This window comes from Simochromis diagramma, unplaced genomic scaffold, assembly GCF_900408965.1.
Source record: "Simochromis diagramma unplaced genomic scaffold, fSimDia1.1 OVJJ01000205.1, whole genome shotgun sequence".
NCBI lineage: Eukaryota > Metazoa > Chordata > Actinopteri > Cichliformes > Cichlidae > Simochromis > Simochromis diagramma.
In genome coordinates, this window is record NW_024386782.1 from 1,028,690 (window position 1) to 1,044,010 (window position 15,321).

The 15,321-nt window shown below is 40.8% G+C and overlaps 1 protein-coding gene across 3 annotated transcripts in view; it reads left to right on the forward strand.

The window, feature by feature from the left end:
* tep1 (telomerase-associated protein 1) overlaps window positions 1-15,321 on the forward strand; it is a 35,220-nt gene that overhangs the window by 18,174 nt on the left and 1,725 nt on the right. For all 3 annotated transcript variants that reach the window (XM_040014879.1, XM_040014872.1, XM_040014888.1), the window contains exons 27-53: window positions 94-186; window positions 783-918; window positions 1,679-1,838; window positions 2,152-2,285; window positions 2,372-2,460; window positions 2,671-2,785; window positions 2,934-2,960; window positions 3,042-3,255; window positions 4,124-4,244; window positions 4,560-4,684; window positions 4,775-4,874; window positions 5,396-5,551; window positions 5,894-6,106; window positions 6,555-6,611; window positions 6,803-6,938; window positions 7,170-7,421; window positions 7,542-7,693; window positions 9,617-9,721; window positions 10,599-10,703; window positions 10,854-10,983; window positions 11,123-11,208; window positions 11,312-11,438; window positions 12,903-13,033; window positions 13,203-13,321; window positions 13,617-13,763; window positions 14,011-14,110; window positions 14,970-15,090. In XM_040014879.1, the coding sequence (XP_039870813.1) occupies window positions 94-186; window positions 783-918; window positions 1,679-1,838; window positions 2,152-2,285; window positions 2,372-2,460; window positions 2,671-2,785; window positions 2,934-2,960; window positions 3,042-3,255; window positions 4,124-4,244; window positions 4,560-4,684; window positions 4,775-4,874; window positions 5,396-5,551; window positions 5,894-6,106; window positions 6,555-6,611; window positions 6,803-6,938; window positions 7,170-7,421; window positions 7,542-7,693; window positions 9,617-9,721; window positions 10,599-10,703; window positions 10,854-10,983; window positions 11,123-11,208; window positions 11,312-11,438; window positions 12,903-13,033; window positions 13,203-13,321; window positions 13,617-13,763; window positions 14,011-14,110; window positions 14,970-15,090 (3,451 nt within the window). The remainder of the gene's footprint in view (window positions 1-93; window positions 187-782; window positions 919-1,678; window positions 1,839-2,151; window positions 2,286-2,371; window positions 2,461-2,670; window positions 2,786-2,933; window positions 2,961-3,041; window positions 3,256-4,123; window positions 4,245-4,559; window positions 4,685-4,774; window positions 4,875-5,395; window positions 5,552-5,893; window positions 6,107-6,554; window positions 6,612-6,802; window positions 6,939-7,169; window positions 7,422-7,541; window positions 7,694-9,616; window positions 9,722-10,598; window positions 10,704-10,853; window positions 10,984-11,122; window positions 11,209-11,311; window positions 11,439-12,902; window positions 13,034-13,202; window positions 13,322-13,616; window positions 13,764-14,010; window positions 14,111-14,969; window positions 15,091-15,321) is intronic.

Genomic DNA, 15,321 nt, shown 5'->3' on the forward strand with positions numbered 1-15,321 from the left:
TGATATCTTTGAATTCAAAACATTCTCTGGATGGTTAAATTTGTCTTTTATATCCATCTTTACACTATGTCATGCTTGTGTGTGTTTGTCCAGCTCCAGACACTAATATCCAAGAAGGGAGCAGTCAGTCCTCTTTACCTGCACCTGGCTTGTGAAGACCTGAGGAACTTTGCTTCTTTTGACAAGGTTCGAACTCACTGCTTTAGCCCCCTTCTCTCTGGTATTTTAATTTATGTGACAATTTTAATCTAACACGTAACTACAATAAAGGTAATAAAGAAATGCTGAAATATTAATACAGTGTTTGGTGGAAGATTACTAAAATACTTGAATATTTATTTAATTTTACATATAGGAACATGGAGGTGGGTAGAAAAGTAATTTAACCAGTAAATCGACACATTCACACTCAGCTCTCTCTTCCACAATAAACCAGTGCAGGATCTGCTTGACTGCAAATGAACTGTTGTGCGAATTATTTTGCTTGGTATACATTTCCTCTAAACTTTAGACTTCATTGTCAGCCTCCATATCTGTTCCCACATTAAACGGTCTTCAACTTGCCGGCTCCTTATACCATGTGATGTCCAGTAGTCCATTAGAGTAACCAACTGCCAGGAGAATTTGTTGTTTACCTGTTTGGCCTTTATCCTGCCACCTTCTGTGTGCAGAGGTAGCTTCTTATGTACACACTAGTTGCATCCTATATTTAAGAAAAGGCATCTTTGTACATCATCGTCTGGAGTTCATGTGTGAAAGCGGCTTCTGTGTTTGCGTCCTAGCTGAAGGAGAGCCTGCAGGACTTGCCGCAGTCTCTGAGACAGCTGGTGCAGTACAGCCTGCAGAGACTCTGCTCACAGTACAGAGGCATGCTGGGACTCCGCTGGGCCCTGGCTACACTCACTGTCAGCACCACAGGTATGATTGATGTCCCAATATCATATGTTAACTGCACATTTATTCTTGAATAAGAATAGATAGATATAGAATAGGATTGGGATGAAGTGTTTAATCCCACACCTTCTCCATAACTTATCGCTTATTATTTATCCAGCTTCATTACTGATATGAACTTCAGTGACAACAACATACATATTTCTAATAACAGAGTACATACACGGTGTAAAATATCATCATGTTTTTACAACACCATAACTTTTACCTCCACTCATCAAAGTTAAATACCTCCACCTTTGGAAATTTAATTGTAAACTAAATATGAAGTAGTAACTTACTAAACAGAGACATTCATTGAAATTCACCATTCTCCTCTTTCTATCTTATTAGTCGCCTAATAACCTCTTTTTTTTTTTAGGTCATTTATGTTTGGATACTGCGTCAACTCCACACTTAAACTGTTTCACAGGCTCTGTCCACACACAGAAACACAAATCTTTTCCTGGCTGTATACACATTGAATGCAGTGTACCTTTTATAGTTGTTGCCTCAGACTTTTGGAAAACACTTCAAATAAGATGAAACCTTTATTTAAAAACTTGTTGCTGTTGTTGTTGTTGTTGTTGTTTTTAATAATAATAACTTTAATAAATCTCATCTTATATGTATAATAGCTCAATCAATGTTTATACACTCCTTCTAACCAGAAGTCTGATTTGAGGAGTGAGCGTAAACTAAAGTGACGTACTCTGCCTCAACATTTCCTCCTTTTTATCCCCAGGCCTGAAGGAGAGAGATTTATACTCTGTGTTGAACACATGCAATGATTTGTCTTTACGGGATGGACAAGTCACATGGCAGGAAGTGCTGCAGTTGTCCAGAGAGCCCAAAGGACGCATTCCTATGGCAACCTTCACCCGCATAGTGCAGAGTTTACAAAGGTATAAGCCCAAAGCATATAAGCATATTATTTAAGTTTTATGACATATTACGTTGTGTTCATGGAAAAAAAGGCAGTGGTCTGTGTGGTTTCTTGAGATTCCTTTAATAATTCATAATACTGTATTGTTATTATGTAATTATTTGCATTCTCTTTCTTTACAACTCAGATATTAATAAGAATAAACAATATCCTTTATTTTCCCTTTTCTTCCCTTTAAGTTTTTGTCTCAGGTTTGGATCCGAGTGTGTTTAGAGTTTTAAGCCATATTACAAAGTTTTAAATAAGCATTACACTTGAATCTTTTCCTGCAGTCTGATTGGCCCATCTCATTGCCACAATACTGACGACCTGCTGGCTTTAACCAATCCGGAGGTGAAGCAAGCCTTTGAGGATTTTTTTCTCCCCACAGAAAGTGACAAAACCAGAGCTCACCTCACACTGGCAGGTAAAGTACTCATAATTAGCTTTTAGTACACTGAGTGTAAACCGCTGTAAATGTATTGGTGAGTTTTTTGTTTGTTTTTCCCACAGCTCATCTGTGGACACAAGCTGACCCTCGGGGCCAAAATACCTTCCTTCATTGTGAAGCCAACTCTATCACGCACCTGCCTTCTAGCCTGGTTAGGAATCTTCCATCATTAATTCATGCTGCGCAACATGAATATTAATAAAATTCAGCTAAAAAAACCAATACAGTAATTTATTATAATTACCGCAGATAAAGCACAATATATTGTATTGTATAAGCCCTAATCTTGTGGGAATCATAGCTACAGTTGATATTTCTTGAAGATTTTAACTTCTCACTGCTTTTGTTTGGCTTTGTTTAGATTCAAAGTGGACAACTGGGGGAACTTTCTTTCCTGCTTTCCAGCTATTATTTCCTTTACGCTAATGTGCGCCACGGCTCCCTGCACCACCTCCTGGAGACATACAGCTGGTATGGTGAGTAACTTTCTGAAGCCTGTTAGGTGGGTTTCCTTATAAATTTTTACATCTCTTCTGTGTGCAGCTGTGTATATTTTAAAATGTGGTTTTTTTGAGATTACACTCCTCAAAAATTCCTGATATTTATATCCTGTAATTTCTGCAGATAAGAAGCAAGAGTCTGCACCATCATGTAAGTGCTTAAAAGTACTTTACCCACAAATCCTTGCCAGGTGTTTGTTTTATTCATTCCAGTTTCTTTTTGTCCTCTCAGCTTCCATCCAGGACGATTTAAAGGATTGCCGTAATTTCTTGCGGCGTCATGCCTCCACACTCTCCTCCTGGCCAGCTCTTTTCATTCAGCAGGCCCTCAATGAACCTCAAGACACCTCCGCTCACACCTGGGGAAAAGGCATGGTGGGCAAAGGAGGAGTGCGGGTAATTGAGTGTCTGAACATTGATGGGAACAGTGATGGTGAAGAAAAAAGGTGAGGGGTTCTCCTTCAAGGTGATTTTTTTTATTTTTTTATTGTCAGTAGAAGAGTTCTTGATGTCTCTTACTGTAATAAAAGTGGTCATGCAGCACTTTAAAAATATATTAAGACAAAGGTTTTAGCACCAACATGAACTTAAAAGTATAAAAATAAGTTTCACCCGGAGAAGTCATACTTTAAAGCAGGGATGGGGAACTCCAGGCCTTGAGGGCCAGTGTCATGCAGGATTTAGATCTCACCCTGGGTCAACACACCTGAATCAAATGATTAGTTCATTACCAGGCCTCTGGAGAACTTCAAGACATGTTGAGGAGGTAATTTAGCCATTTAAATCAGCTGTGTTGGATACAGGACACATCTAAAACCTGTAGGACACCGGCCCTTGAGGCCTGAAGTTCCCCTTCCCCTGCTTTAAAGGGATGTGCTATTTTCAGATATATTTTATACAGAAAATGAAGATAAGGTTTATAATTCTGTGTTAACTGGGGTCTAATCCTCTAAAAAGAACGGAAAGTCCATTGTGTTGTACCGCCATGTTTCTGCAGTAGCTTTGCAGAACTTGATGGTATCTCCTAACCACTAGAGGTTACCAACTGAAGTTTTATTTTCCTGAAGGCTTTTTGCCTGTTGTCCAAGAGTACATATTTTTGGGGCTAAAAATAAAATAATCTTTCTGCATCTTTTCTGCAATGTATACTGTAAATTGTATATGCTTATATTATAGGAAATGGTAAATGTACTTGTGGGATCAGTAATACCAGCAGAAGTACAAAACAAATAAGATATATGTGTATGTTGGATAATATAGTCCATATTGTTTTATTGTGTTGATATTCTTGTGCGTTTGAACTCCTGAACTCAGCGAGCTGCTGTCAACCTTCCCCTCGGAGCCCACCTCTCTGGTTGTGAGCCAGGATGACCAGATGATGGTGGTTGGTACTGGCGAGGGAACTCTACATTTCATCCACACGCAGACTGGACAGGTACAAATGTGTTTGTTTTAAACACATTTTATAACGTTGTGGATCAACTCAGCAGCTTGTGTTCATGCTTTGAATTTGTGAGATCAGTAGCAGACTTGATTCATTGACCATGTTTGTGTGTAGTCAATTTCCAGTTGGTATTTATTGTCATTAATCTGAACTTTATGTGCATTTGCTGTTTTTATTTCTAGCTGAGACATTTTCTACCCTGATTAAACAAAAATAAATTCATACATAAATAATGTGCTGTCACACTTACTGAGAATAAGAAGCCTTTAAAATGTCTAATATGCACTTTCTCCTGGCTGTGAGCAGGAGGTGAAGTCTCTGATCAGCAGCTGTGACGGCATCTCGAGCTGTGTCTTCCTGAAGGACTTACGACTTGCTACCACCTCCTTTGATGGGCGAATAGAAGTGTGGGACATTGAAAATGGATGCAGGTGAGAGAAGGGTTAAAAGGAAGGTTTAGATTTAATTTTTTACAAATATAGCACTGAATCTTTAAAGTCATTTTACTTGTGTTTCTGTAGGACTGACGTTATTGATGGCCACACTAATATGATAACAGGAAGTGATGTCACTGCAGACAAGAAGCACCTCGCCACGGTTTCCCTCGACTGCATGATTAAAGTAACACTAAAAAGATGTTTGTGTTTTTCTGCCTCGACTTCTGTCTTGATTCAGTATCATGTGAAATAGGACCTCAGGAATGCCAGCGCATGTGGATCAAAAACAAACAGTGTTATGTAATTTAGTTTTGTAGAGTGTTCATTGAACGAAATAATCTTCAATATCAGCTAGATTGTAATTAAGGTTCACAGAAAGGTAGAATATGTCCACTATTTTTCCAGCGTCTGTGTATAATAATGTTCAACACTTATGATTATGAGTTTAGCCAAAGTTGAGCAGCCCTTATGTAGATACAGTTGCATAAAAAAAGTAACTTTGCTTTCTTTTTTTTATAATCATTGGAAGTTGAAATTGTTCTCTAGCTCTAGTCTGTCTCCCTGAGGGTGAAAGTGATGATTAAGCCGGGATGTGTTGTTAGTCATTTGTGCAGCTGCTTTGTTATGGTTTACAGCCTGACGCTGCACTGCCAGGTTTGACATCGTTCCTCGACTGTATTAATCAAACCTGTTTCTTCTCTTCAGGTGTGGTCTTCTGATAAAGGTACTGAAGTGTCCTCCGTGCTCAGCAGAAGCCCTATGAACTGTGTGACCTTTGACCCTAAGGGTCACCTTCTGGCTGCTGGCTGCTGGAATGGAAATGTGATCATGTGGAACTGGCTCAAGAATAAAAAACTAACAGTGAGCTCAATGCTGTGAATGTTGCAATGTTATTTCATTTTCACCATGAATGTATGTTAAAAATACATAATCAGTTCTGCTAAAAATCTACAGGAGAAAAAAAAATTGGACCATAAATATAACTGAAGTATGGAATATCGGAACCAATGAAAACATGTGTCTACAAAAGGGGGTGTGGTCTATTGAAACTGAGATATTTATTTTTAATTTCAGTTCTTTAGCAGAATAGGGCTTTTTTGAAAGTATTATTATTATTATTATTATTATTATTATTATTAGAGAACAGCTGAAAGAAGAACTACTTCAGATAATGCACTCACTGTTTTTCTCTCTCTCCATCAGTCCCTGTGCGGCCACACACGATCAGTGCGCAGCCTCTCTTTTTCTCCCTACTCCTCCATGCTCTGCTCTGGCTCTGTGTCTGGGGAGGTGAGGGTGTGGTCAGTGCCCACCTCCACCTGTGTGGGATGTTTCCAGGCTCACTGTGAAGCCACAGAGTCCCTCACCTTCCTGGAGGAAGGATCCATGCTTCTGAGCGCTGGCTCTGATCACATGGTGAGACATCAGTCAGCACATAATAAAGCTTCTGCTTTTCCCTTCAAATGTTGCTTATTTTAATAACCATTTGGTTTTGTATAAAATAACTTTTGGTTTAAAACGTCTTGATGCATTCTCAATCATCCAGGTAAGTAAATCTCCGAACGTTGATTCTGTTCATCTGGACGTAGAGTTTTCTGAAAACTCTACGTCCAGATGAACAGAATCAACGTTTGGAGATAGCCTTTTGTTGTTTTCTGATTTATCTGAGATGACTGATATGACATTGCTGTTTATTTTCTCAAAAACGACCTCAAAAAGCACCACCTCTGAAGCAGTCATAGTGCAGTTATCAGGAGAAAGTCAGTGCAGGAACAGGCACCAGTATCTTCTCACAAACAAAGATTTCAGTGATTATAAAGCTAATCATCACCACCTCCCATTTCTATTTTTTCTGTTCAAACAGCTCAACCTCTGGTCTGGAGGACTTGGACGTTCTGTCACTGAATTAAAATGTGATGATGTAAGTTCTAATATTTTGCTGGACCCCTTTTAACTTTAATGATGCTGCACATTTACAAGGATCTTGTACTGATGATGTTAAGTGTTAAGGTGGGGCTCTATTGATGGAAAAACCTGTTCATTTATATATTCATGAATTTCAGCATCTTCATGTTCATGTTTTGTTTTTGTTTTTTTGTTTTTTTTCGTCAGCGGATGCAGGAACCACCTCTGAAAAAGCTAAAGGCTGTAACGTCTCAGCCTGCTGCTCTATGCGTGGCTGTGAATGGAGACTATGTTGCTGTGGGATACCACGCTGATGGCATCAAACTTTTCAGCCTCAGATCAGGTGTGTTGTGAGCTACGAATGTTTCAAAAATGTTTACCAGATGGAATCACTACAAGAAAGTGTGTGTGTGTGTGTGTGTGTGTGTGTGTATATGAAGTGGGGCCAGTGGCTCAAAAAAGACATCTCTGGCATTAAAATTCAAAGCATCTCCTCTAGGTTTTTTTCCTTTCTTGCTCTTTTTAAGTGTGTGCACTATAAAAGAAACAAACTGTACCAAAATTAATTTTTCAGGTGAGAAGATTTGGGCCTCCGTGGACCTGGACGTGTCTGTACCGTGCATGCTGTGGGTCATTTTAGAAGCAGAGCAGACCGACACCGATCTGCTGGTGTCTGGAGGAAGTGACAAATTTCTGCGGGTGTGGAAGAGAAAACAAGAAGAGGAGGGAATGACGGAAGTCCTGGAAATGGTGGGAGTGTTTGGTGTGCAATCGGGCACCATCCAGGCACTCGCACAAAACTCCACGTACCTGGCGACAGCTTCAGGTAGGTGTGATTGGTGGTAGTGATTATGCTTTCTTCTCAGGGTATTATCAAAAGTTCCTCAAGTTCCAGTCAGTTTGACTTATGTCTAAAAATGTTTTATAATGTTGCTCTTTGAATTAGATGACTTCACCATTGGGCTGTGGTTATTGTCTGATCTGACCTGTGACCCTCCGATCCAGCCAAATTCAATACTGAGGGGCCACAGTGGCGGAGTCACGTGTCTGGCTTTCAGTCCAGATGGTGCACAGCTGCTGTCTGGTGGAAAAGATCAGGTACCTGTAACTCCTCCCCCCAGCTTTCAGAAAATGTTGAGAGGTGCCATCACAGTTACCCAGAGAGGTGAAACCAATGCTTATTTTGTTGAACCTTATGAGAGTACCTCAATAAAAGGTTACAACTGTGAAATCAGTATGAGAGGGGGGAGAACGTTGTCTCATTTGAGAGGGTGAAATCATGAATTCTGGGTTATTCTTACTTAAAAAAATAAAATAATAATAATATTAATAATGATATCATGTAGTTGCAGTGCTTCACAGATTCAGATTAGGGATACTGCCTACTGAACATGTAAGATTTTTTTGGTACACTTAAATTACCTTATAAGGTAACTAAAACTCCATCCATCCATCTTCTTCCGCTTTATCCGGGGCCGGGGATAAAGAGCTGGTCCAGTGTTTCGCGACCAGGACAAAAACTGCATTGTTCCTCCTGTATCTGAGGTTCGACTAGCGGACGAACTCTCCTTTCCAGCACCCTGGCATAGACTTTCCCAGGGAGGCTGAGGAGTCTGATCCCCCTGTAGTTGGAACACACCCTCCGGTCCCCCTTCTTAAAGATGGGGACCACCACGCCGTTCTGCCAGTCCAGGGGTACTGCCCCTGATCTCCACAGCAACATTGTAGAGGCTTGTCAGCCAGGACAGCCCTACAACGTCCAGAGCCTTCAGGAACTCGGGGCGGACCTCATCCACACCAGAGGCTCTGCCACCAAGGAGTTGTTTAACTGCCTAAGTGACCTTGCCCCTGGAAATTGGCGGGTCATCCCCAGACTCTGCTTCCTCCTCGTAAGACGTGTCAGTGGGATTAAGGAGGTCCTCGACGTATTCCTTCCACGCCCAACAATTTTCTCAGTCGAAGTGAGCAGCGCTCCACCAGCACTATACACAGTGTAGGTAGAGCACCACTTTCGCCTCCTGAGTTGCCTGACTGTTTGACAGAATCTCTTCGAGGTAGTCCGAAAGTCTTTTTCCATGGCCTCTCCGAACTCCTCCCCCACCCGAGTTTTTGCTTCAGCCACTGCCCGAGCCGCATTCCGCTTGGCCTGTCGGTACCCGTCAGCTGCCTCCAAAGTCCCACAGGCTAGCCAAGCCCGATAGGACTCCTTCTTCAGCCTGGTGTCCACCATTTGGTTCGGGGGTTACCACCACGACAGGCACCAACCACTTTGCGGCCGCAGCTCAATGCAGCGGCTTCGGCAATGGAGATGCTGAACATGGTCCATTCGGACTCAATGTCCCCACTCTCCCTCGGAATGCTGTTGAAGCTCTGCCAGAGGTGTGTGTTGAAGATCTCACGGACTGGGGCCTCCGTGAATCGCTACCTTATCGTGGTGGAGGGGTTCCCATGGGCTATGTTGTCCGGGGGCTTTTGCCCCCGATAGGGTCTCCCATGGCAAATTGGTCCTGGGTGAGGGACCAGACAAAGAGCGATTCAGAAGACCCTTATGAGGAGAACATTGAAGGAACAGTTTAGCCTGACGGGATAGGGTTACCGGGCCCTGCCCTGGAGCCAGGCCCGGGGAGGGCGAGTGTGCCCGAGGGCGAGCGTGTGGTGGCCAGGCCTTAGTCCATGGGGCCCGGCCGGGCACAGCCCGAAAAGGGGACATGGGCCCATCCTCCCGCAGGCCCACCACCCGCAGGTGGTGCCGTAGGGGTCGGGTGCATTGTGTGCTGGGTAACAGCCAGGAGCGGAGGCCCTGGCGGACTGATCCCCGGCTACCAAGACTGGCAATTGGGAACTAAAACTCATGTAGTGTAATTAAAAGTGTAGTGTTTCAGTGTGGAATGCAGAAAAATAAAGCACATAAAACATAAACACTAACAGTAGCTGATTAAATGCACTTGTTATATTCTACCTCTGGAGAGAGCTACATTGGTTTTCTCTTCATCTGTTATCATAAACGTTTGATTGTTTCAGGCTCTGATGGTGTGGGATGTGACTGCTCCTGCTGTTCGTTCTAAGACTCTGCCTCATGCTCACCGAGACTGGGTCACAGGCTGCGTTTGGACTCCAGACTGTGTGGTCGGTCTTCTTTTTCTTTTTTTCTTTTCATAAAGCAGTGGTTCTGAAAGTGAGATCTGTGGTCCACAGCCAAGAGATCAAATTAATTATATATACAAAGCTGTGATGTTATATTAAAATGGGGATGGGGGCATGTCGAGACCAACCAAACAAGCGTCCTTTGTCCTTTACTACAATCACAGTTATTGTAGGCCAGTGGAAAGAAAAATACAAATAGTGGCCTTTGCCTGATCCTTGTCGGGGTTATGAGTGGTGCTTTGAAAATTTTCTCCCCTGTTTAGTGTCATTGGTGCTAAAATGTCTAACACCTGACTCCATATTGCACTGTTACCTCACAGTACAACAAGATCAAATTCAACAGGGCAACTAAGGAAAGGCAACAGGTGGCATCACAAGATATCATGTAAAAATTCTTTAGTCATATGTACTGTATTCATGATAGTTAAACTGTTTATGGTCAAGTCTTTCAATTTAAAAATAAAAAATAAAGAAACTTAGTCAAGAATTGCTGTACAGCTATATTGTAGAAAGGTTTTGTGGAAAAATTTGGCTCATTTAGTTAATAAACAGTGTATCGAAGAGGGTTGCTGTACATGTTTGGGTTGTTTTTGTTGTTGTTGTTGTTTTTTGGGTGGGTGGGGTCTATGTGTTTGTTTGTTTGTTTGTTTGTTTTTAAACTAATTTTCTGTTTTTCCTTTTTTTTTTTCTTTTTTTGAGCCTAAAGTGTCCACATTTGGCTAAGAAGATGGAGTGTTAATTTATCAGCTAAGGCTAGGGCTAGCAAGCTTGGAAGCAATGCACAGACACGCATATCTGATAATTACATCTAAATAACATACAAGTGCTTTCAAAAATGTGTTTTTTGTTTTTGTTCCAGTTAAGCTCTTCAAATGATGGCAGACTTTGTTTGTGGGACCTTCAGGCCGGGCAGTGTCTGAGGGAAATCTCCTGGACAAGTCCACTTACCTCTGTCTGCTGTCTGGTGAGTCACTTATGCAGCTTTAAGTAAATAAGCTCTCTATATTGTGTACAATGTAAAGAACTGTTTAACTATAGCACGAAATTGTCTTTTTCTTTGGTTTGATAAATTCTTTTCTTTGTTGACCTGCTCTGTCGTGCTTTCTGTGGGCAGGGACAATATGTGATAGCCAGCTGTGCAGAGGGGGCACTGCATGTCTGGAAGTGGGAAACAAACACTGAAATCTGCCATATTTCTGCTCACATGAGACGCATACACCACTGCTCTCTCCTCCCAAACACAGGTACCTGAGAAAACATGCTGGGAAGTGATTACACACATAGTCTCCTCCTCTTTCCATCATTCAGTACGCTGTATTGAGTTAATACTGCATATTCTGAAATTAATATTTGATATTTCTAAGCCCACTCTTTGTTTTTAAGACAAAGGGAAGGAAGTGAAGTCAGAAGAAATGTCCGTTTTCACAGCGTCTGATGATGGCACAGTGAAATTTTGGAAACCCTTACAGGTCTCTCAAACAAATAAAAAAAAAATCCTCTGAATTTTTAAAGTGCCCTGCTGCTTCTTCAGATGTATTTTCTCACTGACTAGATATGTCGGTTTATTTCCAGGTGGAGCACTTTAGCACCTTTCGCGGTCACAGCGGTGCGATTCATGGAGTCGTTTGCAAGGAAAGGGTCCCACAATTCTTCACTGTTTCTGAAGACCGCTCGCTGCGATGCTGGACATGGGCAAGAGGTAAAAAAAAAAAAATTGGTTTAAATTGAGAATTTTACTTTTTTACCATTTATATAAATGATACAAATCATAATTATCAACTCACAAGTGTCTACAAATCTGCTGGGAAGGCACCTAAAGAAAGCTCAGCAAAAACCCGTAGTGATCCCGTATGTGTCAGGAGTATTGGAACAGTTAAACACAGTGTCTCTGTGGCTTTTAAACCCCAACTCTCTGTGAATGGTACTCATGGCTATTGATCAGTGGTTGTTGATCAATCGTCATGACAATTTGCATATTAATGATCAAGGAACCAATCTCCCAACCCATTGTTCCTTCAGTGGTGCTAGTTTCAGTCACTGTGCAAATGTACTGTGTATAAGATTTGGGAAACCTGCAGTCAGCTGAGACTGAAGAAGTCACTTGGATGAGTGACGAAACGTTTCTCCCACTGAAAACGCTACGTCCAGATGAATAAAATCAACTTTTAGGGAGCTACAAATCTCTCATTTTTCTTATTTTAGTACCAGCTATTTGGCTCCAGCTTATGTTCCATAAATTGGCACAGTAAGCCAGTAGAAACATCTCAAATTTGAAAATGGATTTAACTCTCGTTATTTTTTTTTTTTTTACTGTATTAAAAAGTCAATATTTATCATCTGCAATTAGGTAATGAACATTTGAAAATTGGTTAACGACGCATTATTATGTGGCCTTTTGCAGCTGTAAGTGCTTATGAGTAATGATGTTTAAAATGCCTCCCCTTTTGTGCACTGATAAGGAGGACGTTATATAGAGAGATGCAAAAAGAGAGAGGTATTATGTTAAATATTAATGTCTTTAATTATCTTTCCATGTTCCCATTAAATTTCTCACCAATATTGTGCAAAATTAGCTACTTAAAATGTCTTTAAAACTCCTTATAATTTTCATTTCCTTTCAAGAAAAACCCTTTTAGTATGTTTATGCATGTCTTCTTGTGTTAGAGCCCAGACTTCATTTCAGGAAATCTTGAACCAATTAGCTGCGATGTCCATCTCGGTCATTGTGTTCAAAATGGTGTGCCCACAATCCAGCACACAAATCTATGTACTTATAATGACTGCATTTAAAGTTTACGAGAGTGCATCATTTTGGTTTCAGATGCAATTGTCAATGTCAACAAATCAATGTGTCTTTATGAGTACAATATTCTTTTTTTATATTAAAAAAAAAGCCTCAAAAAAACTTATTGTACCTTTTTAAAACATAAATGAATGATGGTGAAAAAGATTGAAGAAATTCTAATTGATACTCATATCTCCCAGTGTTGAATTAATCAAAGAAGATTTGTTTTAAATCTAAAAATAAAATAAGTACTACTGAACACGTGCTGGGAGCTAAACTGGTGCCCTATGTAGCCTTATCTTTAAAGTAATTACAGTGTTATTAAGGGTCCTTATACACATTTTGTTATGAAAACTGTGTCTCTTCTTTTTTCCACAGCAAGTCCTCCAAACCTGAAAGGCTCGGTCACAGCTCTGTGCTTCTGTCAAAATGATGACCTGCTCCTCGCTGGGTATGAATCTGGTTTGCTCGAGTTGTGGCAAAACAACTCAGTGGTTGGCCACAAGCAGGTGAAGAAGTGTACAAAGAAAAACAGTTTTTTTTTAACTCTTTTTAAATCTGTTTTTTTTTTTTTTTTTGACCATGCCGTGTGTGTGTGTGTGTGTGTGTGTGTGTGTGTGTGTGTGTGTGTGTGTGTGTGTGTGTGTGTGTGTGTGTGTGTGTGTGTGTGTGTGTCAGGTATTTGATGACCCCATTACAGCGGTCTGTTCCATGCCTGATAGTCAGATCGCTGTGGCGAGTGTGAAACTTATTGGTGTTTGGAAGCTGGTGTGGAATAAAAAACATGACACAGCAAGGTAAACACCAACAGCTAATACATAAGATGCCCAAGCACTCTCATCTGCATTAGTCCTATAAAGTTAAAGACAATAACTAATTTTGCCTAGTTTGCTTAATAAAAAAACAATCATATGACTGCCTAAGCGCTGTGGTAAACTGGCACGTGAAAGCTGTTTTGTGTTGATTAAGATTGTGAAGTTTAACTGATTCTGAGCTTCAGTGCATCAGCAGTGGAGGGAGACATCACATGAGGTATTATGAGTTTCAGTCTTCACACTAACTAATTCTTTAATTTTTGTCTCTTGCTTCCAGCTTGGTGAAGGTAACCACCTACACAGTCAGTGAACCAGTGGTGCGCCTCTTCTACTGCACTGCTTTATTTGGGGTGAACAAAACTGGAGAAGTATTTGATGTGGCACCCAAGAACAATGAGTGCAGCTGGTACAATAAAGTCAACAAGTAATGTATTTTTCATGCTTTTTTTTTTTTTTTTTTTTTAAATCAGCCATTCAGCATAATAATCCTCTCATACTGGACTACATTCTAAAACAAGCTGTTTTAGCTTCTTTCCTCAAACTGTAGCAGACCTTGGATCAAAATGCTTATTTGATATTTGCATGACCAAAATCCAGTTCAACAGCTCTTTGATGGATTCCTTGTTGCTTGTTTTTGGTAACTCTAAATGTGGGTTGTCTCTTGTTATCAGTTGGCACTATGAAGTTGAATTTCACTACGTGATCCACAATGATAAGAAAAGCGTGTGGCTGGTGGGCGAATTAAAGGGAGAGATTTACATCGGCTTCCTTGTGAGTATACGAACCAGCATTACTCCACATTAAGCGTTAATTCACCATCAAAACCATTCTGAAGATGAAAAGAATTGGTATTTTAGGAAATAATCCCCTCCCTTGAACTGTGGACACTCATCATCTCTTGTGAACAGATTTAGTACATGTCTATAGGCAGAGATGGGCAGTAACGCGTTACTGTAATCCGATTACTTTTTAAAAGTACTGAGTAATGTAAGGGATTACTATTGCAAAAAAATGTAATTAGATTACTGTTACTTTCCCGTAAGCACACTGTGTTACTAAACCCTGATTTTTGTTTGTGAGAGTGTCTTATGACAATGACGTAAGCGCGTGCAACATCCGTGGCAGCAACAGACGTGTGTATATCAACAATGGAGAGAGTACGACCATGCAGCGTTTAAAGCATGGAAGTACTGACATTGGTAAATGGTAAATGGCCTGTATTTGTATAGCGCTTTTACTAGTCCCTAAGGACCCCAAAGCGCTTTACACATCCAGTCATCCACCCATTCACGCACACATTCACACACTGGTGATGGCAAGCTACATGTAGCCACAGCCACCCTGGGGCGCACTGACAGAGGCATTACTTTGAGTTTGATTCCATAAAAAGTGACAAAAACATTAGCATCCATTGTGCACTCTGCGTGGGGAAGAAAACTTCTTTCTACAGTGAAAATTTTAACTTCAAATCTGAGCAACCACCTAGCACACTGCCACAGGAATGTGAAAATCACAGAGAAACCCCCGGATCCCCCCACTGACATGACCGTTGAGGCACCGGTGATAACACTGAGTAATAAGACACCGATGAAAAGACAGAAGCTGACAATCATATCCTCTTAATTTTCAGTTTCCCATGAGTCGGGAAACATCCCTTCAAACAGCTTTCAGTGAACTGAACATGAAATGTGACGAGGAAGAGGAGGGGAAGAAGAAGAGGGCCCTGATAACAGCTGTGATAATGGATAACGGTAAACATCAGACCTGGAAGTAAAAGATGTTTACTTCAGTTGATTTTTCATGCTAATTTGGTCTCAGAAAAATAGTCAAGATATTCACTTTTCTGCAGCATATGACTAAAACATTGTATTCCTATGCATCACTGCCTAGATTTTGCACCCTTGCTTTAAAATAATGGTCAAGATGATGCAGGGTATTCAAATATTGTAAATAAGAAGACTGTTAAGTAGAATTCCACCACA